Source organism: Panicum hallii, chromosome 7 (genome assembly GCF_002211085.1).
Source record: "Panicum hallii strain FIL2 chromosome 7, PHallii_v3.1, whole genome shotgun sequence".
In the NCBI taxonomy this organism is placed as follows: domain Eukaryota; kingdom Viridiplantae; phylum Streptophyta; class Magnoliopsida; order Poales; family Poaceae; genus Panicum; species Panicum hallii.
This window is the reverse complement of record NC_038048.1, coordinates 36,892,250-36,915,567: the sequence shown is the minus strand read 5'-3', so window position 1 is coordinate 36,915,567 and position 23,318 is coordinate 36,892,250. Positions and strand designations below refer to the sequence as shown.

Here is a 23,318-nt window from a genome sequence, read left to right as displayed (position 1 = left end):
GAGGCCGCGCGCTCTCGCGGTCGGGCGTGGATGCTGTTTCGAGGGACGCCCGACCGCCAGCGGCCTCCCGATTTCGTGAGGCGGTCGTGCGCGTCGACGGGATGGCAGGCAGGAGCGTGAGGAGGAGACGTGACTCTCTGAATCGTGAGCAAGCGCGCGGCTAGCCGGCTAGGCCGACGCGGTGCGAACTGACCTCCAGTTCTCACTTCTCAGGATCTTATTTTTCCCGGTACGGGTATGTGGGCAAGCGTCGCTCTCTGTCTGCTTGGCGCTTTGAAGCTTGTCGCGTTGCTTCTATGTGCGCAAGCAAGGCCACCAGCATTGCACGGACGATCAAGGATCTCCCCATTCTCCATCGAGTGGGCTGCTTCGCCCGCAGACACACATACCAGGCCGCGAGCCGCACGGCAAGCCCACAAAGAACAAGGGTCGGGCAGGCCGAGCGCGCACGTGATGTGTGCGCCGTCAGCCCAGCCGGCATGCACCGCCCCGGGTGTGGTTAGACGAACGAAACGGGCCCGACAAAGACATGGGCTTGCTCGATTCCCCGCGTGCTTTTGCGGTTTGCTCCACCTGGCGGACGCGTGGGCGCGTCGCAGAAGCGGACCGGGGGAGGGGGCGGGGCGCGGACAGACCCACCAAACGCCTCCTGGTTTCTTCTCTCAAAACTTTAACGAACGAAGCAGAAATGTACAGTGTACTGGTAGAGTAACCAGGCTTAAGGCAAACCCAGCAGGTAGACACCGGTGAGGTGTGTAAATAAATAAATAAAAAAGAAATGAGAGCGAAGGTGCAAGGGGATACGGTTCGAACGCACCGTTTACCGCTCCCAGGGAGGCAGAGACGAGTAGAATAGTTTGGGAAAGCAGCAACTTGTTGGAAGTCCTCGTAACACTATTGTATCTGCACACACTACAGGCTGCAGCCTTGGCATCATCGCATGTGCCCCCCCCCCCCCCCTCCCCGGAGTTTTTAACCGCGGAATCTTTCTGGAACTGAGCCGCCAGCTCAAACAAAGCCCGCGCGAGTTCGAACGGGTTCCACGCCACGCCACGCCCGACGACAGACCACATTCCTCGCTGCCGGCTTCCGAACCCACCCCGCGCGGTGCGTGGCCGCCATGGGCGTGCGTGTGAACGGAGCGGCTCGCGGCGGCCAGATAGCTCGCGGCCTGCGCACGCCACGCAGACGCAGCACGGCGCAGGCTCCGGGCTCCAGGTCCAGGCGCATGCTCGCCTCGCCTGCCGGCTGCCGCCGCGCTGACACACGCCAGCCGGCTCGGGGGCCTTCGGGCTTCGGCCTTCCTGCCTGCCATGCCATGCGCGGCTGCCACTGCCCGGAGCGCGGCGCGTACGGCGCGGCAGGCGGGGCGCTCTGGCCGCCTGGCCCGAGCTAGCTAGCCAGCCCATCCGCGCGCGCGGCGCCCCCAACGTGACGGGGCGCAGGGCTGGAGGAGGAGCAAACAAAGACCCGGCACATGTGAGGGCCTGCCACCATGCTCGCCTGCCTGCCGTGCCACCATGGGACCCTGCAGCTGGCGTCGCCGGGCAGGCTCCATCGGACCCGACGCGGCCGCTGGCGCTCCCCACCCCCCACCCCCCCCCCCCCCGCCCCGCCCCGGGCGGGCCCCTCTACCGCGGACTCCATGGTCGCGTCACTGACCGGTCGTTGTTAGCCCCCGTGGCGGCTATCATGGCTGGATCAGCGAGCGTGCGCGCATGCCTTCCCGTCGCCCGGCTCCATCTCCATCTCGGCATCTCCAATCCCCATCCATGCAGCGGCAGATGCTCATCGGGCTCAGCTAGCTCCTTTCTTGTCAGTTGTCACTGGCTCGCTATCAGTTTCTCTATCAGTGTCAACCTCTCCTCCTCCTCCATAAGGGGTAGTACGTACCTACACCGTACGGTGTACTTTGGGCTAGCTAGTCTAGTACTCGTACTTGCGTGGCATCGACACGACATGTCCTTCTGACTCGACACCTCTGAGGTCCTAGTAGCACGTAGCACCTGCACGCGCCAGCTTCAGCGCGGCACATGTCCGGAGCAGTGGCGGGGGAGTTTTAATAGCCCCTCATGCTTCCCGTTGCCGTTACTAAATGATCGTCGAGCAATAACGCCGTCGTCTCTGTCCTGTCCTGTGCGCACAACTGCACGAGGCGTTTATACCAAGCCGGAGGAGGCCGGAGTACATGGATCAGCTCGTACCTCTCGTGGCCGGGCACCAGCCGCGGCCGGAGCGGCAGCCCGCCGGCGGCGTGGCCGCGCGCGGCGTAGCGATGGCGACGTAACATGCATGTGGCGACACGACACTCGGCTCAAGGACCGGCGGGATGGAGGAGCGCAGAAGGGTTCACATTGTTCCGTCGGCGGCATCGTCTCCGGTGCGCGCGGCTCGCCCTCGGCTCGACGCGTTCGTTGGCGGTCAGTGACGGAAACACCGGTTTCCCCTTTGCCGCTAATAACTTGTTCTCTCTAACGAACTTCGCTTATAGCTTGCCGCGACAGAATTGGCACGGTACAAGTACGCGATCAACCTCGCGGCAAGCTACGGAGGCTACTAGTCAAGAGTACTAGCAATGCTGGGGTCTTAGGGTTCCAACGCGACGCACCGGCACTGCGACGGCCGGCGCGCCCCGCGCTGCAACGCTAGAGTAGGTCGCCATTTTGCTTGCCATGAAGGAGCGCCTGACGCTGGAGCTAGATTCCTTCCCGTCCCCGCATTCCCATCCCCCCCCCCCCCCTCCCATCGCGATGCTGGGCCGACGGCTAGCTAGTTACCAGTAGCGCCGTTTGGTTATCGACGCCTAAACTTTTAGTTCAGTAATATCAAAAGAGAATCTTAATATTTACAAATATTACATAAAATCTATTTATAATTTTTTTCACAGATGGATGTTAATTCGCGAGATAAATTTAATGAGCCTAATTAATCTATAATTTGCAACAATGATGCTACAATAACCCTCCGCTAATTATAAATTAACATATCTCGTTAGATTCATCTTACGAATTAGCTCACGAATTAGCCAGAGGTTATGCAATTAGTTTTATAATTAAATTTTATTTAATACTTTAAATGATAAAATTATTTTTGAAAAGATAGGATTATAATTAAAGCTAAAACTAAATGATAAATTTAGTCCTCTAAAATCGAACGTCCCGCGGCTAGACAGCACGGTAAATGGGCATCAGCGATCAGATCCCGTCGCCTGGTCTCATCGGGATCGGAGTCCCAGTCACGCCCACTGTTGGACGCGACGTGTCCTCAGCTCTGTACGTGGCCGCTAGCTTTGACCGCCAGCTCGCCTCGCTGTTCGTGTTCTGCTCTCTTTCCTGTCCTTGGCCATGGCCTCCTACTACGCTGGTCACACGGTGACATTGCCCTTGCCTTGCACTCTCAGGTGAGGGCTGTGAATTTTGTTGCTCGGAACTGCCAGCCGAAGCGAAGAAAAGCGATTTGGATATAGTATCTAGTCTGATTGGATGTCAATTTTTGCCAAAGATCATGGCAATATCTTGGCTTGCCAAATTATTGGCAAGAAATTTATGTATTCATTTGGTTTAGTGCCAGTTAATACTTCTTCTTTTGTAAGGTTTAAAAAATTTCTAGTAAGTTACTATAATTTTAGTCAAAGTTACCAATTTTTTATATGAATTAGCCAAATCTTATTAGCATATCTTGATTTTGATATTGTAAAAATTAGTAGCAAACCAAACAGCCTCTGGAACCTCGCCACGTTATCAGTATCGTGCAAAGAGCATGTGCATGCCGGGCTCCACCGGTAGATTCACGCGCCGGCGTTTACCGCGCTCCTGCCGGCCTCGAAGATTGGGCCCGCGGAGCGAGGGCGAGGTGCGCCGGCTTCAGGACAGGAAAACGGAAAGAAAACCGGGCGCGCGAGCATAGGCAGCGGCAGCGCGGCGAGCTCGCGCCCCGTTCTCGCCATCCTGTTCCCCCGGCCCCACGAGCGCCGGAAAACCGTTGCGGCGCCGCATCGGGCGGCCGGGCGCCAGCCCCGTCGTAACGAACCGCATCCTCGCCGCGACCCGGCCCGCGTGACGTGACAGGAACCCTAGCTAGCTCTGCGTTCCGACATGCGTGCGTGCGTGTACAGTCGTACGTACACACCGTGATCCTACAGACTACTACGGTAGTGAGCTAGTACCGAGCTTTGGCTGACTGAACAACACGTCCGTAACTTTTGCGCCTACCAAAGTACAGTATACGACAGGCATACGTAGTAAAAACTTTAGGTAGGACGAATGCCTGTCGGTGGCGGCATGGAAGTAAGTAGCGGCATAAAAAACTTTAGGTACCTGTCTCTCGAAAAAAAAACCTTTAGGTACCCTACTACAGCGGTACTTTGTTCGTTAGTTGCCACGGCTTGGCCGTCCGAGCACTCGCCTTTTCTTTCCCTCCGCTACTGTTTCACTTGTCAGCTGGCGGTGGCCGGCTGATGAACGAACGATCGGCAGCTGCGGCGCTGCGCGTTTCGGCGGCATCGTGTTGAGGGGCGCACCTCCCTGCAGGTGCTGAGGTGCAGGATGGTCCCCGACCTGCACGTACGGCTGCTGAGCCCTGGAGACGGGCCAGCCAGGAGGCGCGCGTCGGGCTGGTCGAGTCGTCCAGCGCGGCAAGCCAGCCGAGCCCGAGCGGATCCAAAGATTTCGAACTGTTCCGGCATGCGCCGCCGTCTTCCCCTGCAAACATGTGCCGCCTTCTTCGGCATTCACACGCACCCCATGTCCGTATCTTCGATGCGGGCGGGGCGGATTTACTTTACTTATTCATGTCGACGCGACACCGCGCGCCGCGGCTGGCGTCGTCTCGCCGGCATGGCTACCAGCCCGGAGTCCAGAGTAAAGACGGTGGCTCGCGTCCACGCTTATTTTGCACCGGCGAGAGGTGCTCGTAATGGCGTTGCGCGATCCCAGCATTGATTCCTGTCCGAAACCGTATCAGAAAAGCCTACACCCGCCTCGTCGAATCAATCCCGGGTCGAGGACGCAGATGCCGCACGTACTACAGCCTTATCCTACCTCCCAGCGCGGCAGTCCCAGCAGAAATGGGATGGCGATGGAGTCCGGAGCTGAGAAACAGGCACGCACGGCGGCACCAACGCTGAAGCATTCAGTGTCCCGATCACGCCTTGGCGGGCACCGAGTCATGGAACTGGCCGGCGGGGGCCACCGGCGAGCCTCTCCCAGCGCCGCGCCGGCGCCCCCACCGCCGCACCGGCACCACAGGAGTCCCGTGACGCCGCGAATTCCTCGGCGCGCCGCTCTGGCAGATCCGGCGCGCGCCCTTGATTCCCTCCCTCTCCGCTTCGTGCTCTTAGGATTCTTTGACCGCCGACGAGGAGAAAATATAATCAACGGGAGATGAAAGCAAGCCTGATCCATCGTTCATTAATTAAAACGAAAAGAAGAACGAGAGGAAGAAGACAAGTCTGATCCCCAACCACCGGCCACGCACCGTGGCACCTTGATATTTCGCCGGGCCCCTAATCTTCTTTCTCTCCTCCACTCATCCAAATTCTTTCTTCACGCTCTGCGCTCCGCAACGATACAAAATACACTTGAGTTGCGCGATTAGATCTGACAACCACCCGCGTGATGACGGTTTTGAATCGGCGTGTTTTCTTGGGTTATTTTTCCCGCCGCCTCACATGCCGTGACGATGCGCTCGTTTAGCAACCCCAGCAAAGACCTCCAAATGCTAAACGAGGATTGCCCCTATTTTGCGGAGGTTTCTAAATTTACTTCAACTCCAGTAATAACTCTCAATTTTAATTTATACTAGAGGGCTTCCTAGACACCCTCTGGGAACAGAGGATGGATAAGAGGATTTAGAGATCTCCCTAAAATAGAGGCTTAGTAGATGATCTGCTGAAGTGTATCTTTTTTATTTTACTTTATCCTTTAAATTTGAGATAGAGGCTCTTTAGATGGTCTGCTAGAGTTGTCTATCTTGATTGTATTTTATGTATCCAACTCTTCATCGTAATCTTGCGACTGGTACATGCCGGTAGTTGACTAAAATTTTTATATCCGGCTTGTGCTTATTAAAATCAAAACCAGCTACTTTGTGTTTTCCATTAGCCGTACTTTTTCGTTGTAAAATATCCTTAAAAACATATAAAGTTAGAAACTTAGAAACACGAAATGGACTGGACCATGGGATAAAATTGTATTCCACCTCGAGAGAGCATCCTCTTGTTCCTACGCTCCAACAATATTATCCATCGATACTGCCTGTCGTCTCATACCGTTACCGCCACCATATCAACGCTAGCATCATGTCTCACTCAATACGTGTTTGGTTTTGAAGATCATACTCTACCCAGCACAAGGATTAAAAGGGATGCTGACATACATAAATTTCTAACAAGTAATATGTTCTAAAAGGTACAAATCACGTAATAACCTGGTTTACTTATGATACTAGGGAGAGACCATTGGTTCGAGCTAGCAACGTCGCAATAAACATGTACAACCTGTTGATTTTCGACTAATGACATCATGATCTTCCCTTTCACATATGCTCCGGACGGTTGGTTTGCTCTATCACTCATCTTTCTCCTATAGATCCATATGACACAAAATGCATACCTCCTCAACGGGCTAGTTAGAATGTTGATCAAAACTTTTTTCTACCGATGAAGGTACTAAAAATGTACCCCTCATTCTTACATTTAGAATGATGAGTTTTTAAATATATGAATTTGAGGTTTGCTATTTTTTTAATGAACGAAGCGAGTATGAGGTATAAGATTGTATACCTCTTCGTCGATGATTTCTCTCTCTCTTTTTTTTAAAGCTAAATGATAAACACACGGAATTACAAAATCCGTTGCACCCGCTCTGGAACCTGGTGCCCACGCTCGCGGGACCCACCTGCGCTGCCTCCCGAGGCGTGGTCCCCACGCTCTGCGGGCCGTAACAGAAGCGGGTAACTTTTCGTGTTTTCTCTCTCTCTCTCTTTTACCGCCTGTAAACAAAGCCACCCGTGTCCTCGTTCAATTGCATCCGTGTAGCTCCTACGCTATACGTGTACTCTCCCGTACGCGTACATGCACGGGTATACGACAAAGTCACCAAACCCACTTGTTCCGCTCCCGCCGCGAACGCTGCACACGCATTCATGGGCACCCCAGCACCCTACCAATGACGCTGCCACGTGGGCCCACCGTCCGGCCGCTGCGGTACCTGACACGCTGCAATACATCAGCGTACACCAAGCCAACATGTCGGAGGGTTCTGTTCCGTGAATACTCTACTGCCACTGACAAATAGGCCCGAAATGTCGCGAGGTGCCCGCTCTCACGTGCCGCTCCACTCACCGCGCGGTCACCGCACCGCGCCGGAAACCGCCGGAACGGACGAACGGTCCGCGGCTCCGCTGAGACCGGCTGACGCTGGGGCGCGTCGGCAGCCTACGCTCGCCGCGCGTGACCTGACCCCCTCGAGCTCGACCTCAAACTCCTATGCTGCCACCCCGCTGCCACTCCTGCTTCACTCGCCCCGAAGAACGGAGCGTGCTTTTTTTTTTTTAATTTAAGCAAGCCCAGGCCAAGTGCCCGGCCAAAATAATCCACGCACTCTTCGACGGCAGTGGCGCTCGCCTGCGGTATAAGATCAAAGGCGGGCAGCGGGGTGCTGCTCGAGGAGGAAGAAGAGGACCGGCTTTTGAGCCTCGAGCCTACCACGCCGGCCTCCGCGGGTGTTTAGATCCGATGCCAAGGCGGTGAGGGTGAGGGCGCCACCTCTCGTGTCGTGAGGGAAGAGCCGGCCAGCGGAGAAGAGGGCGTCGCGGCAATGGCGGAGGACGCGGGGAAGGCGGAGGCGGGGAGCTGCAGCGGCGGTGGGTGCGAGGCGGTGAAGAAGCGGCCGGAGCAGAGCGTGGCGTTCCACGAGCTGTTCGGCTTCGCGGACCCGCTGGACTGGCTGCTCATGGCGGCCGGGAGCGCCGGCGCCGTGGTGCACGGCGCCGCCATGCCCGTCTTCTTCCTCCTCTTCGGCGAGCTCGTCAACGGCTTCGGAAAGAACCAGCACAACCTCCGCCGCATGACGGACGAGGTGTCCAAGGCACGTACCCGTTCCAGCTTCGCTTGCTGTTTGATTTCTTGCCGCTGCTGCTGCCATGAGTGAATACTGATTCTTACGCCTTTGCTTCGTCCGTGCGCTCCAGTACTCGCTCTACTTCGTCTACCTCGGCCTCGTCGTCTGCGCCTCCTCGTACCTGGGTGGGTATCTCGACCTGCACGCACGGCCCCTCCGCGCCCGTTCTTGCCGGCGCTGCGACATCCTGGTCTTACCCCGTGCTCTGTTTCCGCGCAGAGATCGCGTGCTGGATGTACACGGGGGAGCGCCAGGTGGGCGCGCTGCGGCGGCGCTACCTGGAGGCCGTGCTGCGGCAGGACGTGGGCTTCTTCGACACCGACGCGCGCACCGGCGACGTCGTCTTCAGCGTCTCCACGGACACGCTCCTCGTCCAGGACGCCATTGGCGAGAAGGTGACCAACCCGTCACCTCAGGCGGCTCGTGTCTCCTGCGTGCCCAAAGATCTGACGGACTGAAATGGAATAATGGGTGCAGGTCGGCAACTTCATCCACTACCTCGCGACGTTCCTGGCCGGGCTGGTCGTCGGGTTCGTCTCGGCCTGGCGGCTGGCGCTGCTCAGTATCGCCGTTATCCCGGGCATCGCCTTCGCCGGCGGGCTGTACGCGTACACGCTCACCGGCCTCACCTCCAAGAGCCGGGACTCGTACGCCAATGCCGGAATCATAGCCGAGCAGGTAGCATCCCCCTTTCCCCAACCACTGATACGGGCACGTACTATTTCTGGAAACTCCTTTCCATGCCAACAAATCAAGATGGCTGGGTGGGGAAGAGAACGGCTGTGGAGTGTGGGCTCTAGCTCGTCCCGGTCAAAGAGTCCAATGCAGCTGAGGTAGCTGGGCACATGCCATGGCATCAATATGATGTCGTTTTGGATACTTTCAGGCTTTCTTGTTAGATCCAATCAGCCCTTTTCGATGGATAATCTCTCGGTCCATGTCGTTTTGCACCTTTTCATGAAGTAGCTCTCTTCTCACCCATGCTGTACTTGGGTACCTGTTCTTCGGGTGACAAGCTCAAATGTAGGAAAGGCGACATCTTGCTCCTTTTTTATGCAAATTTGTGAGCAATTTTTCATGCCGAGGTTTCCACCTTTTTGTTGCATAGGCCATCGCCCAGGTGAGGACGGTCTACTCTTATGTGGGGGAGACCAAGGCCCTGAATTCGTACTCGGAGGCGATTCAGAACACCCTGAAGCTGGGGTACAAGGCCGGGATGGCCAAGGGGCTTGGCATTGGCTGCACCTACGGAATTGCTTGTATGTCATGGGCACTGGTGTTCTGGTATGCCGGCGTGTTCATCCGGAATGGTCAGACAGATGGAGGGAAGGCCTTCACTGCAATTTTCTCGGCAATCGTCGGCGGCCTGTCAGTACTAAATCGCTCTTTATTTTTCTAATAGTTTTGCAGCTTGAACCATCCTAATCAATGTGTTTATTTGTTGATTGCAGGAGCCTGGGGCAATCATTTTCAAATCTTGGAGCATTCAGCAAAGGGAAGATTGCCGGCTACAAGCTGCTGGAAGTGATAAGGCAGAGGCCAACTATAGTTCAGGACACGGCAGATGGAAGGTGCCTCGATGAAGTTCATGGCAACATAGAATTCAAGGAAGTGGCCTTCAGCTATCCTTCCCGCCCGGATGTCATGATTTTCCGAGACTTTTCTCTCTTCCTCCCCGCTGGAAAAACTGCAGCGGTTGTTGGAGGCAGTGGGTCTGGAAAGAGCACTGTTGTTGCTCTCATTGAGCGGTTTTATGATCCTAATCAAGGTAGGTAGATAAAAAGTACACCTTATGTTGTTGTCAGTCTTTTTAGTTTGCAATAAGTGATCATGATTGTTGTTGCAGGGCAAGTTTTGTTGGACAATGTGGACATCAAAACGCTGCAATTGAAGTGGCTCAGGGATCAGATTGGTTTGGTGAATCAAGAGCCTGCGCTTTTTGCAACTACAATTCTTGAGAATATTCTTTATGGCAAGCCTGATGCTACAATGGCTGAAGTTGAGGCTGCTGCTACTTCAGCTAATGCCCATAGCTTCATTGCTCTTCTTCCTAATGGCTACAACACTCATGTGGGTTCTACTTCTACTTTTATTCTAATTATATGTTTATTACTGCCCTGCAATACAATTATTTTATTTAAAAATACTTCTTTATTGTTATGGAACCTACTTTGCAGTTTTCTTTTAAAATTGCAACTATTTTTTCAGTTAGTTGTGTTGTTTTCATCTTACTTGTGGACATTCTATTACTGGAAGGTTATACAAACATCTTGAATGCATGATCAATAACTCTTTCCTTTTAAAACATAGGTGGGTGAGAGGGGTCTTCAGCTCTCTGGCGGTCAGAAGCAACGTATTGCCATTGCTCGTGCGATGCTGAAGAATCCAAAGATTTTGCTCCTAGATGAGGCCACTAGTGCGCTCGATGCTGGTTCAGAGAGTATTGTTCAAGAAGCCCTTGATCGCTTGATGGTTGGCAGGACCACTGTTGTGGTTGCACACAGGTTATCAACCATAAGGTGTGTCGACATGATCGCAGTGATCCAGCAAGGGCAGGTTGTGGAGACAGGTACTCATGATGAGCTCCTTGCCAAAGGAAGCTCAGGAGCTTACGCTGCTCTTATAAGGTTCCAAGAGACGGCCAGAAACCGTGCATGCCCATCAACCCGCAAGTCCCGGTCGTCCCGCTTGAGCAACTCCCTGTCCACTCGGTCATTGAGCCTCAGGTCAGGAAGCTTGAGGAACCTGAGCTACTCATACAGCACGGGCGCTGACGGTCGCATTGAGATGGTTTCCAACGCTGACAATGACCGGAAGTACCCAGCGCCGAGGGGTTACTTCTTCAAACTCCTTAAGCTGAACGCACCGGAGTGGCCCTACACCATACTGGGCGCCATCGGGTCCATCCTGTCTGGGTTTATCGGCCCGACATTCGCCATTGTGATGAGCAACATGATCGAGGTGTTCTATTACCGGAACCCCAACAAGATGGAGAGCAAGACCAGGGAGTACGTGTTCATTTACATCGGCACGGGATTGTACGCCGTTGTTGCGTACCTCGTCCAGCACTACTTCTTCAGCATCATGGGCGAAAATCTGACCACCAGGGTGCGGAGGATGATGCTCGCCGGTATGAATTACATGTTTTCCTTCCACCTACAGCCTTCTGTGTGCAATGTGCATTGCCTGACAGTGCGAGGCTTTCTTTTGCAGTGATCTTGAGGAACGATGTGGGATGGTTCGATCAGGAGGAGAACAACTCCAGCCTCGTGGCGGCCCGCCTCGCCACCGACGCCGCGGACGTGAAGTCCGCCATCGCCGAGCGGATATCGGTGATCCTGCAGAACATGACCTCCCTCCTCGTGTCCTTCGTGGTCGGCTTCATCATCGAGTGGCGGGTCGCCCTCCTCATCCTCATCACCTTCCCCCTCCTCGTCCTCGCCAATTTCGCCCAGGTAAAACAACGGAACACACTGCATCTACTGAATTTCTTGAGCTCGCATGGCCGTTCAGTTGCCGTCAATCCCAGTTGCAAGTTGGGTTTAGGATTCCGGTCAGCAACCCTAGCTGGATCAAAGGAAGTTGACCGAGCTATTGTATCCCCAACCAAGCGCTTTGCACGACGCCCTCACCTGCGCGGCTGCCGCCCCCGTTCTGGGCTCCCTCACGCAGCCGTTGCACCTGGGCGGGCGTCTGGATCAGTTGGGGACAGGAGGGGGCAATTAAATTCACGGGCACGTCATGCCATGCCAGGATCCGCGGCCCATGCCGCGGCCTCCGCCGCAGCTGCCATGGATTGATTACTGCGCGCGACATGTGCGCTCGCTGGCAAGCTCGGCTTCCTCTCCGTCCTCCGCCGACCCCTTCCTTAATCCCACCTGCAACTGCAAGCGCGCGTTCTTATTCGTAGAACTCGCTGTACTGCTCGCAAACGACGCCCCCCGACAGCGTTTAGGCGCCACGCCATTTATCGCGGCTGGCGGCGGCAGCTTCCGTCCGCCTGCTTTGCTTGCCCAGATGTGTTTGTCTTCCGGGTGATGAGGATGAGAGGGCCGGGGTGCGTGCACGGCGCCATGGTGGATAGGGTTCGTCGCCCGTGGCAGCTGTGGTCCTCCCGCTCCCGTCCTCGGGCCTGCGAGGCTGCACGGACGCCTCGTGCACTGGAATCTGGGGGCTCTGCGCGCTGCTCCACGGGCCGGGGGGGGGGGGGGGGGGGCAGGCGGCTTTACGGCTTGCAGTCCGCGCACATGGCCGTCTCGCTCTCGCAGGCTCTGCGGCCGTGTCCTGTACTCCTGTTGCCGGGATGGCCGTTTTCGCGCCATGCTCGCAATAATTTGCTTTGGCTGCGGTGATTCGTAAAGATCGCGTGACGCCTGCTCGTGTTGCTGCTGGGCGTGCATGGGAGCCACCGAGCCAGGCCGCCATGGTCCTTCGCTCGCTTTCAGTGACGTCCACGGGCCATGGTCCATGGGCTGGCAGAACTTTCTGACCAATGCACACTGCTGAATCATGGTGTTGCTGGTATAATCCCTCGTCCCCTGCCTGCCTTTTCAGGCTTGCAATTCGCATGTGCGTGCCATTGTTTGCTTCGAAATGATTGCGGTGACAGCCGACGTCGGAGCTTGTGTCTCTGTGCTGTGGATGACGGTTACTGGCTGACCGACTGACGACTGTTCGTGTGTGCTTTGGTTGGTCGCAGCAACTGTCGATGAAGGGCTTCGCGGGGGACACCGCCAAGGCGCACGCCAAGACGAGCATGATCGCCGGGGAGGGCGTGAGCAACATCCGCACGGTGGCGGCCTTCAACGCGCAGGACAAGATCCTGTCCCTCTTCTGCAGCGAGCTGCGCGTCCCGCAGGCGCACAGCCTCCGCCGCAGCCAGGTCTCGGGCGCGCTCTTCGGCCTCTCCCAGCTCTCCCTGTACGCCTCCGAGGCGCTCATCCTCTGGTTCGGCGCGCACCTCGTCCGCACCCGCGCCTCCACCTTCTCCAAGGTCATCAAGGTCTTCGTGGTCCTGGTGATCACCGCCAACTCCGTCGCCGAGACCGTCAGCCTCGCGCCGGAGATCGTGCGCGGCGGGGAGTCCATCCGCTCCGTGTTCGCCATCCTCAACAGCCGGACGCGCATCGACCCGGACGACCCGGACGCGGAGCAGGTGGAGTCGGTGCGCGGCGAGATCGACTTCCGCCACGTCGACTTCGCGTACCCGACGCGCCCCGACGTGATGGTGTTCAAGGACTTCAGCCTGCGGATCCGGGCCGGGCAGAGCCAGGCGCTGGTCGGCGCGAGCGGGTCCGGGAAGAGCACCGTCATCGCGCTCATCGAGCGCTTCTACGACCCGCTCGCCGGCAAGGTGATGGTCGACGGCAAGGACATCCGGCGGCTGAACCTCAAGTCCCTGCGCCGCCGGATCGGGCTGGTGCAGCAGGAGCCCGTGCTGTTCGCGACCAGCATCCTGGAGAACATCGCCTACGGCCGGGACGGCGCGACGGAGGAGGAGGTCGTGGAGGCCGCCAGGGCGGCCAACGTGCACGGCTTCGTCAGCGCGCTCCCCGACGGGTACCGCACCCCCGTGGGGGAGCGCGGCGTGCAGCTGTCCGGCGGGCAGAAGCAGCGCATCGCCATCGCGCGGGCGGTGCTCAAGGACCCCGCCGTGCTGCTGCTGGACGAGGCGACCAGCGCGCTGGACGCCGAGTCCGAGTGCGTGCTGCAGGAGGCGCTGGAGCGCATCATGAAGGGCCGCACCGCGGTGCTGGTGGCGCACCGGCTCTCCACCATCCGGGGCGTGGACTCCATCGCCGTCGTGCAGGACGGCCGCGTGGTGGAGCAGGGGAGCCACGGGGACCTCGTGTCCAGGCCCGACGGCGCCTACTCGCGGCTGCTGCAGCTGCAGCTGCACCACGGCTGATTGATTTCTCCCGCTAGTAGTGAGCGCTCGTTCGAGCGAGCAAAGCTCCCGGCTGGTGTAGATACTCTAGAAGGCGGTGTGGCGTGGCGGGCACTGGCCCGGCCGTGGCCGGAAGGCGTGTTTCGATGTGAACGACGATCAGGACTGTGCCGACGAGGGATGCTGTATTGCGCTGGCGGCTCCGGCGATTTTAGATCATCCTAATTCTCAGATGAAATGTTCGACCCATTTGGATTCGCATGCTTCGAATCGATCTGAAGTTCTGAACCCAAGATTCATTCGTCTTTGCCACTATCCTAGGAGCTGCTACCGGTGAAATTAGCTTCAGGTCTGCTGAATAAAGGGACCCAATTCAACACGCACGCAGGTCTGAATAGAGAGTAGAAACGATCAGAGAAACCTCAAAATTGCGCAGAAGAACTAAGGCTCTGTTTAGTTTCCACCCCGTAAACGCAAAAAAGCCGTAAATGCAAAATTTTTAAAGGAATCTTGCTAATTTGAAGTACTAAATGAAGTCTATTTACAAAATTTTTTGTATGGATGGGCTGTAAATCGCGAGACGAATCTAATGAGCCTACTTAATCCACGATTTGCAACAGTGATGCTACAGTAACCATCCGCTAACTATTGCTTAACTATGGATTAATTAGCATCATTAGATTCGTCTCGCGATTTACAACCCATCCATGCAAAAAGTTTTATAAATAGCCTTTATTTAGTACTGAACTAACCACAGCGTAAGACCAACCGAAATTAGCTTGAGGACTTCACGAAGACTTGCAGAGAAGGGCGGCGGCTGCCAACCAACAGGGGACCACGGCGAGCGTCACCGCAAGCGACGGTTCAGGGGATCCGGGCGGCCTCCCCGTTGCATCGGGCCATATTTCTGGCAGGCTGGCCCATCCAACAAACAACTCAGATGATTTTTAATATCCACCACCTTATATTATATTCTAGGGATCCAAACAACTCCTAGATTATTGCAAACCCAGATTTTAATAAGTATCCAACTTTTTTGATTAAAAATAAGTATCCAACTTTATAATATATACCCCTAATCGAGATTTTTATGATTTATAGCTGATCCAAACATCCCCTCAAGTTTCAGTCTGCGGATCTCGATCAGATGTTGCATCCGCATCGCACGACTCACGGATATTTTCTTCTTCCTTTCTGTTCAGCCCAAGCATGCAAGTTCAACTTGTTTTGCGCCCCTTGGGTCAACCGAGATTTTTTAGAATGAATAAAAATAGCATGCCACATGCATAATTAGTTAAAGGGAGAGAAATTAATTAAAATAGCATGCCGCGTAATTAATTCCTGAATAACACAATTGGATATCTAATTGCATCTCTAAGACCACTCGTTCTCCACTGCATGCAGCTTGCCATTGCGCCCCCCCAATAGCCATGGAGCCTCAAACTCAAAACCCAAAATCTCGCCTACACCTTGGAAGAGCATCGACCAATCAAAATCCAAAGATAGTCAATTAACCATAGTGTTTAGGTGTTGAGCAATTATGCATATGTATGTGCCTTTCTACTATGTTCAGTGTTTTTTCGTAAAAAAAAAAGAGCACATATTTTTCACCCTTTGCATTATGCACTCAAGCATTTATTACCGACTCGTCTCTTAGCCAACAGCGCTACAGTGGAATGCCAGCAAGCAGCCACGTCGTATCCAAACAAATAGTAAATGATTCATGCAGCTTAAGCGAATGGAGAAGCACAAAGCTCAATAAACATCCACCCATGTTTAGCTAAGATCTCCATGACCACTCGTTGAATGTAGGTTGATCATATCATCGTAACACCGTTTTGTCGTCGTCCAAAAGTAGCACAGCCCGTTTTAGAACGGTGCTACAAGACCGTGGTCAGCTATGAACACAGACAAGAACCATGCAAATTTGCATCAATCCAGAACGGGAGCCGTTGACCTGGGCCACAAGACCTCAAATAGACGACGCTCTTCCTGACGTCAAAATACGATGACTCCCAAGGAACACGGCCCGCCACACAAACGTCCGTGCGCAGCCAGCCACTGTCGTCCTCCGGGCCGCTGCTATAAATCGGCGGCTCCTCCGATTCAACGGCAAGCCTCCGGCCCAAGATGTCAAAGGCTCTCCTAGGTGGCCTGTCGGCGATCCTCGTCGTGGCGGTGGTCGTCGGCGTGGTGGCCACCGTCACCCGCTCCGGCAAGAAGGCCGGCGACAACTTCACCGTCCCAGGGGAGGCCTCCCTCGCCACCTCCGGCAAGTCGGTCAAGTCGCTGTGCGCGCCGACGCTGTACAAGGAGTCGTGCGAGAAGACGCTCTCGCAGGGCAACAATGGCACGGAGAACCCCAAGGACGTGTTCCACAGCGTCGCCAAGGTGGCGCTCGAGTCGGTCAAGTCGGCCGTGGAGCACTCCAAGGCCATCGGCGAGGCCAAGGCCAAGGACTCCATGACCGAGGGCGCGCGCGAGGACTGCAAGAACCTCCTCGAGGACGCGGTCGACGACCTCAAGGGCATGCTCGAGATGGCCGGCGGCGACATCAAGGTGCTCTTCAGCCGCTCCGACGACCTCGAGACCTGGCTCACCGGCGTCATGACGTTCATGGACACCTGCATCGACGGCTTCGTCGACGAGAAGCTCAGGGCCGACATGCACACCGTGCTGCGCAACGCCACCGAGCTCAGCAGCAACGCGCTCGCCATCACCAACAGCCTCGGCGGGCTCCTCAAGAAGATCGACCTGGACATGTTCAAGAAGGACTCGCGGCGCCGCCTGCTGTCGGAGCAGGACGAGAAGGGCTTCCCCGTGTGGATGAGGTCCCCGGAGAGGAAGCTGCTGGCGGCGGGCAACCAGCCCAAGCCGAACGCGGTGGTGGCCCAGGACGGCAGCGGCCAGTTCAAGTCCATCCAGCAGGCCATAAACGCCATGCCCAAGGCCTACACGGGGAGGTACGTCATCTACGTGAAGGCCGGCCTCTACGACGAGATCGTCATGATCCCCAAGGACAAGGTCAACATCTTCATGTTCGGCGACGGGCCCAAGCGCAGCCGTGTCACCGGCCGCAAGAGCTTCGCCGACGGCATCACCACCATGAAGACCGCCACCTTCTGTGAGCCAACGTTTTCTTTCTATACTATATAATAAGCAACTCTTCTTCTAGTACTATAACCGAAGTTGGCTGGCAGCCATCGAGGCGTCCGGGTTCATCTGCAAGAACATGGGGTTCCACAACACCGCCGGCGCGGAGCGGCACCAGGCGGTGGCGCTCCGGGTGCAGGGCGACCTCGCGGCCTTCTACAACTGCCGGTTCGACGCGTTCCAGGACACGCTGTACGTGCACGCCCGGCGCCAGTTCTTCCGCAACTGCGTCATCTCCGGGACCATCGACTTCATCTTCGGCAACTCGGCGGCGGTGTTCCAGAACTGCCTCATCATCACGCGGCGGCCCATGGACAACCAGCAGAACTCGGTGACCGCGCACGGCCGCACCGACCCCAACATGAAGTCCGGGCTCGTCATCCAGAACTGCCGCCTGGTGCCGGACCAGAAGCTCTTCCCCGACCGCTTCAAGATCCCCTCCTACCTGGGCCGGCCCTGGAAGGAGTTCTCGCGCCTCGTCATCATGGAGAGCACCATCGCCGACTTCATCAAGCCCGAGGGGTACATGCCCTGGAACGGCGACTTCGGGATCAAGACGCTCTACTACGCCGAGTACAACAACCGCGGCCCCGGCGCCGGCACCAGCATGAGGGTCAAGTGGCCGGGGTTCCGCGTCATCACGCGGCAGGAGGCCGCACAGTTCACCGCCGGGCCGTTCATCGACGGCGCGATGTGGCTCAAGTTCACCGGCACGCCCAACATCCTCGGGTTCAAGTTCTGATTGAGGCTGACGATGACGAGTGCGTGGCGCGCATGGCGGAACACAGCGCAAGATAGTGGGGTGATCGACATGTGCATGTTTGTGTCGCAGGACAGGAGGGCTAACGCTTGTTCTTTTATCACTTTTCTTTGCTTTTTTCCCCATTTCCTACGGCTGTTCCTGAGTTTTTCTCCTGATGAAAATTTTCAGTAAAGTAAATGCCTTTTGGTGAATTGTTGTAGTGACATTTCCTGGTGTTGCTTTTTCCAAAAATCCACTGATTTTGTGATTATAGTGGGGATTGACTGCAATTCCAAACAAACACCCAATGCAAGCAAAGGCTTTACGCCTCGCCTAACTCTCATGCGCTCTCGCACTCGTCCGTCCTCTACCGCGTGACACCCAAAACGTCAGAGAATGAGAAGCGCAATGAACTTGAGGGGAGAAGGGAATCCAGGCCACCCAACAGGACGCGTGTCAGCCACCGGCTTGCGTGATCTCACCCACTAGCCACTGCCGTCTCACTCGCCTCCGGCTCCTACAAAAAGAGCTTTGTCCTCCTGGTCTTGTGTGTTAACCTTCTTCGGTTCTTCCTGTGCTAGTTTCACGAACGAAAGAGAAACTCCAGTCGTTACATCGTCCCCTCCTCTCGTCCGAGGATAGGGAGGATGAGCTCCATCGAGAGGCAGGACACCTTTGGCAGCGTGGATTGCTACCTCTCCGGTGGTCTTCTGGAGGCGCCCACCCTGTCCAGCAAGGAAATCAAGCATGCTAGGGTATGTTTGGTACAGTACCTGCTTGCCCCTTTGTATGCGTCGCATTTCACGCCTTCTTTTAGAACTAGTTTTTATGCCATTTCAGTGAAACTTGATCTAATCTAGATTGTGCAACTGTGGATGGGTGTTTTAACACTGATACTGTTCATCTTTCAACAGTAATGGAATACATGTTTAGAGAATTTGATGCACCCAAACAGAAAAATCCTTGAAATGGAATATATCAATATATGAAGAGAAAAGCGGGGAAATAGAATCGATCTGAGATGCCTCTCAAACAATATAAAACTATCCTTGAAATTTACACCCAAATTTGTGCAAAGCTCCATTCCTAATCCAATGTATTGAATTCTATAGTTCTTTGGAAAAATTGGTAATAAGGGTATACAATGTAGCATGTGGAGGCACAGAAGCCAGTATGGTCTTCTTTTCTTGTTACCGTCGAATTGCAATGAGCTTCTGTGACGTGCGTACTGCATTGGCTTCGGTACACAGTATTGATTGGCTCGTCAGGTTTATCCGGAGCATCTATTTACTACTGTCTGACTAGCTTGGGTTCTTTGGGAGTTTGGAGATCTATTTACCACGGTTTTGACTTGTTTGGCACAGGAGCAAGCTTTGAAAATCCTGAACACCAAGTCCCCAGAAGAGGCCTTCAAGATTTTCACCGAGGTACTACCATTACAGTCATTTTACATTTCAGTAGTTCACTAAAATAAACTGAGCATCAAACATTCTCTTTCCCTCTTGATATCTTGTAGTTTTGGAATTAAACTTGAACTTTGGCACGGCGGATGTTGTTTTACATGGCAATGCCAGCCTTCGTGAAGATATTTTGTCAGCATTGCTGAAGTGCTGCTATGTCGTCCGCAACCTTCTCGTGAACCTGTCTGCAGGGTTCTGAGGCCGAAGCTGGCCATCTGCTGGGGGAGAAGGTGGAGGCCGCGACGATGCCTCCAAACACCACTGACGCAAAGCCCAACGACGCCGCGGTGCAGCCCTCGCCGAAGAACTGAGATGGACGGACGAAGGACTGCGTGCGCGCGTGACTGCTGCTGCTGCTGCTCGTCAGGAGCGGAATAACAGTGTAGCATTTTCAGTTGAATCCAGTTACAACTGAACTGAGATGGGGCGAGCTTTATTTTGCCCTCCGAACACCAACAATGAGCTGATTTTACATGCCACGCCTGCCTGTGCACAGTACAGCAGTACACAGCCCAACACCCAATCATGCTGCGTTCAGGACGAGAGCTTGAAGACCATGTCGTGCCTGTACACCTGGCCGCGCCTCAGGGTCTGCGACGGGAACTCGGGGTGGTTCACGGCGTCGGGGTACCCCTGCGTCTCCAGGCAGAGCCCCGCGTAGCGGTCGTACACCTCGCCGGCCTTCCCCCTGGTGCGGTTGAGCCAGTTGGCCGTGTAGAGCTGCACGCACGGCTGGTTGCCCCACAGCTCCAGCGCCCTGCCGGAGGCCCCGTCCCGCACCGCCGCCACGGGCCGCATGCGGTCCGGCTCCCCGTCGACGACGTAGTTGGCGTCATACCCGACGGCCCGGCCGCCCGTGACCTGGCGGACGCGCGCGCCGATGGGCGCTGGCGCCCGGAAGTCGAAGGGTGTGCCGGCCACGGGCGCGACGCGGCCCGGCGACGACGGGAGCATCTCGCCGTCCAGCGGGGTGTACCGCGACGCCGAGAGGCAGAGCGTGTGACCCAGGACGTCGCCGGCGCCGTGCCCGCCCAGGTTCCAGTACGTGTGCTGCAGGAGGTTCACCGGCGTCGCCTTGTCCAGCGCCGTCGCGTTCATGTGCACGCCCAGCGCGTACGGGCCCGCCACGCGGTACGTCACGTGCACGTCCAGGTTCCCCGGGAAGCCCTGCTCGCCGTCGAAGCTGCGGTAGTAGAGGGTGATGTACGGGTAGTCGCCGGCGCCGACGAACTCCTTCACCGTCCAGATGACTTTGTGGAATCCTCTGCCGCCGCCTGAATAATAAACGAACAAATCATTTGGTTCAAGTCAATTCCGATTGTTTCTGAGCAGAACATCCGGTTACTGATAATCCTGTGGCAGGCGGCGTATACCCTGAAGCGTATTCCGGCCATCGTTGATGTTCAGGTGGTAGACTTTGCCATCGAGGACGAAGCGGCCGCGGGCTATCCGCTGTGCTACGCGGCCGGCCACCGGGCCGAAGAAAGAAGTGTCGTTCTGCGCGGCAGGAGCAAGTTTGCATGGGAGCATGAGGCAGGAAGAAATTAACACCCGTCTTTAATTTATTTTTTCTTATTACTGGGAATGCCCGACTTGAAATATAGCAGCATGATCTCATATCTTGCTAGGCGTAGAGCACATGATGTCGAATATTTGCAAGATCTTTTACTCCTAATATAGATATGGCTAAACTTTGCCAATGTAAGGTTTATTTCGTTTTATTAGGACAATTCTTCGATAAAAAAAATACTCCCATCACTCCCCTGTCAACAAAATAAGCATTCTTGGCGTTTAAACTCTGTCCATAAATAAAAGCATATTTTAGTACCCACCAGGCCCCAACAACCCATCTAATTAATCTCCCGACCTTATCTGCTCCACGTTCTTGTTCACTCGCTCCCCTCTCATGTCTCATCTGATTAATACCCGCCATTAAAGGCCCAGGTTAGCCGAACAACTGGAAAATGTAAGAAACTGTCATGATCATATCAGCATGGAAGATTATCGATCTTAAACATATTGTATTGTTGTTATCAGCACAACAACAAAAAACAAAGTACATTGTGGACATGATGGTAGTTAATTGAGTCATGAACCCCGTGGGCAAGCTTACTGGGTAGTACTGTTCAACAGAAAATCACGCCGTGCTAGTTAGTAAGAAGGTAGGTCGAATTATTGGAGTACACCTCTACCTTGTGTGTGTGCGCGTGCGCACACCGCCTCCTTGAAGAGGAACATTCTAGGGATGTAAAATCATTTCAAGCTTTTTGAGTGGACGAACGAACGAAATCAGACCCCCTTGCAAGCTGCTACCACTTTCGAGGGGACGTTGCGCGCACACCCTAAAATTAAAGCTGAATATTTCCTGAGACAGATCTCAAATCTGTTCATCAACGAAACGAAACAACGAATCGAGGGCTTTGGTGATCTTACAACGTATTCAGCGACGGTGTCCAGGCCAAGAACAACGTCAGCAAAGTTCCCTGCAAAATCAAACAAGCAGCGGGCCTCAAACTAATTAAGCCTGTGGCGTGAACGAGAAAGGAGCAGTGTCAACCTAGCTAGGACCAAGCGTCGTACCTCTGGAGTCGGGGAGAATGACGGACATGATCGTGGCGCCCCAGTTGGTGACCTTGACGGAGAAATCCCCCTTCTTGAGCTCGTACACGCCGACCGTCTTCCTGGCGTCCGCGGCCAGAGCGGAGCCCGCCACGACGCACAGCAACGCAAGCAGGAAGAGCTCACCTCTCGCCATTGGCGGCCAACAATCCTAGCTAGCTAGCTAGCCGAGGAGCACACAGGATTAGGTGGAGAGAGAGAGAGAGAGAGAGAGAGAGAGAGAGAGAGAGAGAGAGAGAGAGAGAGATGATCTGGAGGGGTTTGACTCGAGGTTCGTGTGGGTGTGGATTTGAAAGCTCCAGATCCAAGTCCAAAGCTTGGGCCTTGGGATGGGTCAGCCAGCATGCAAGCGCACGTGCGCATTCTCGCACTTCTCCGTGTGTTTTTTTTGCCTTTTACAAACTATTTTTACATTTCGAACCAGGGAAACTACTTTTTTTTTTGTTGACTGATGAATATTTTAGGCCCCGTTTGGAATAAAGGAATGAAAAAAATGTAGGAATGGGCAAAAGGTAGCAATCAAGAAGATGAGAAAACCACAGGAATTCAAAACACAGGAAACTAGAATTGTTGTTGTTTGGATTGCAGGAAACCAGACGGAGAGAGAACGTGAGAGACAGAGACGGAGAAAGAGCGAGCCTTTCTTTCCTTTGACTCGGAATGGATTTTTTGATTCCTGTAAAATACACACCGTAGTTTCCTTTCCTGCAGAACGGATCGCGGTTTCCTCCGTTCCAAAGGTAACAGCGTGTTTCCTTTTCTATGGATTGTATTCCTACGAAAATCCTTTGATTTTGCTGTGATCCAAACGGGCCCTTAGGCCTGGGCGCATGCCTGGTGATTGTGGGCCTTATTCTATATCCTGCGGGCCCATGCTCTGGAAACATGGCCCGAGATTCATGGTGCCGCTGTCATACACCGGAAAAACTATAAAAAAATAAAGCAAAACAAGTTGTCACTCGAGTGAGCTTTAGGAATTACTAAAACTATATACTCCCATATAGTCCCTCTGTCCCATAAAAACGTAATTTAAAAAAATCACATAGATTAGTGGCAGTGTGAAATGGGTAAAACTAGTTTGGTGTTGTCTGATTTCTAAATTCTTTCTATAAATTCGATCAAAGTTAAAAAATTTAAATTAGGACAAATCTAAAACTACTTGTAATTTAGAATTGAAAGAGTATTTATGAAGCATCTTAGCGACTTGAGTAAAATCATAGATCTCGTCAAAGGCTATACTTTTTTCGGACGGATTGGTTAGATGGACTCAGTAGCACTTCTCAGGTCCTAACTTCGACTTCCGGTGGGAGCGAATTTCTGAGGTTAAAGAAATCTCC

General features: G+C 54.6%; 4 protein-coding genes across 4 annotated transcripts; 3 read left to right on the top strand and 1 right to left on the bottom strand.

Annotated features, from left to right (window-relative positions):
* Positions 1-7,535: 7,535 nt before the first annotated feature.
* Positions 7,536-14,386, top strand: LOC112898735 (ABC transporter B family member 19-like). The gene is made up of 10 exons (XM_025967013.1): positions 7,536-8,087; positions 8,191-8,245; positions 8,340-8,515; positions 8,598-8,798; positions 9,229-9,488; positions 9,572-9,888; positions 9,967-10,190; positions 10,431-11,250; positions 11,334-11,575; positions 12,820-14,386. Exons 1-10 carry the CDS (start codon positions 7,818-7,820, stop codon positions 14,026-14,028), a joined length of 3,774 nt encoding a protein of 1,257 aa, XP_025822798.1. The 5' UTR covers positions 7,536-7,817; the 3' UTR covers positions 14,029-14,386.
* A 1,751-nt stretch (positions 14,387-16,137) lies between these two features.
* LOC112901572 (pectinesterase-like) lies at positions 16,138-17,902 on the top strand. Its single transcript, XM_025970511.1, has 2 exons — positions 16,138-17,131; positions 17,208-17,902. The coding sequence occupies exons 1-2, from the start codon at positions 16,138-16,140 to the stop codon at positions 17,900-17,902; spliced, it is 1,689 nt and encodes a 562-aa protein (XP_025826296.1).
* Positions 17,903-18,549: 647 nt separating this feature from the next.
* LOC112900727 lies at positions 18,550-19,673 on the top strand. The gene is made up of 3 exons (XM_025969543.1): positions 18,550-18,657; positions 19,267-19,329; positions 19,554-19,673. The coding sequence occupies exons 1-3, from the start codon at positions 18,550-18,552 to the stop codon at positions 19,671-19,673; spliced, it is 291 nt and encodes a 96-aa protein (XP_025825328.1).
* Positions 19,674-19,737: 64 nt separating this feature from the next.
* Positions 19,738-22,222, bottom strand: LOC112900466 (aldose 1-epimerase-like). The gene is made up of 4 exons (XM_025969329.1): positions 21,943-22,222; positions 21,796-21,845; positions 20,736-20,859; positions 19,738-20,636 (listed from the first exon to the last, which is right to left on the bottom strand). Exons 1-4 carry the CDS (start codon positions 22,115-22,117, stop codon positions 19,897-19,899), a joined length of 1,089 nt encoding a protein of 362 aa, XP_025825114.1. The 5' UTR covers positions 22,118-22,222; the 3' UTR covers positions 19,738-19,896.
* Between the last annotated feature and the right edge of the window lie 1,096 nt (positions 22,223-23,318).

What these genes read in the sequence shown, in the direction of transcription:
- LOC112900466 (XM_025969329.1), bottom strand. Translation starts at nt 22,117, where the DNA reads ATGGCGAGAGGTGAGCTCTTCCTGCTTGCGTTGCTGTGCGTCGTGGCG. An exon ending in CATTCTCCCCGACTCCAGAG is followed by an intron (nt 21,846 to 21,942) that starts GTACGACGCTTG and finishes TTGATTTTGCAG; the next exon opens with GGAACTTTGCTGACGTTGTT. An exon ending in ACACCGTCGCTGAATACGTT is followed by an intron (nt 20,860 to 21,795) that starts GTAAGATCACCA and finishes CCTGCCGCGCAG; the next exon opens with AACGACACTTCTTTCTTCGG.
- LOC112901572 (XM_025970511.1), top strand. Translation starts at nt 16,138, where the DNA reads ATGTCAAAGGCTCTCCTAGGTGGCCTGTCGGCGATCCTCGTCGTGGCG. An exon ending in CATGAAGACCGCCACCTTCT is followed by an intron (nt 17,132 to 17,207) that starts GTGAGCCAACGT and finishes GTTGGCTGGCAG; the next exon opens with CCATCGAGGCGTCCGGGTTC.
- LOC112900727 (XM_025969543.1), top strand. Translation starts at nt 18,550, where the DNA reads ATGAGCTCCATCGAGAGGCAGGACACCTTTGGCAGCGTGGATTGCTAC. An exon ending in AGGAAATCAAGCATGCTAGG is followed by an intron (nt 18,658 to 19,266) that starts GTATGTTTGGTA and finishes TGTTTGGCACAG; the next exon opens with GAGCAAGCTTTGAAAATCCT. An exon ending in CCTTCAAGATTTTCACCGAG is followed by an intron (nt 19,330 to 19,553) that starts GTACTACCATTA and finishes ACCTGTCTGCAG; the next exon opens with GGTTCTGAGGCCGAAGCTGG.
- LOC112898735 (XM_025967013.1), top strand. Translation starts at nt 7,818, where the DNA reads ATGGCGGAGGACGCGGGGAAGGCGGAGGCGGGGAGCTGCAGCGGCGGT. An exon ending in CCGGAATCATAGCCGAGCAG is followed by an intron (nt 8,799 to 9,228) that starts GTAGCATCCCCC and finishes TTTGTTGCATAG; the next exon opens with GCCATCGCCCAGGTGAGGAC. An exon ending in TCCTCGCCAATTTCGCCCAG is followed by an intron (nt 11,576 to 12,819) that starts GTAAAACAACGG and finishes GGTTGGTCGCAG; the next exon opens with CAACTGTCGATGAAGGGCTT.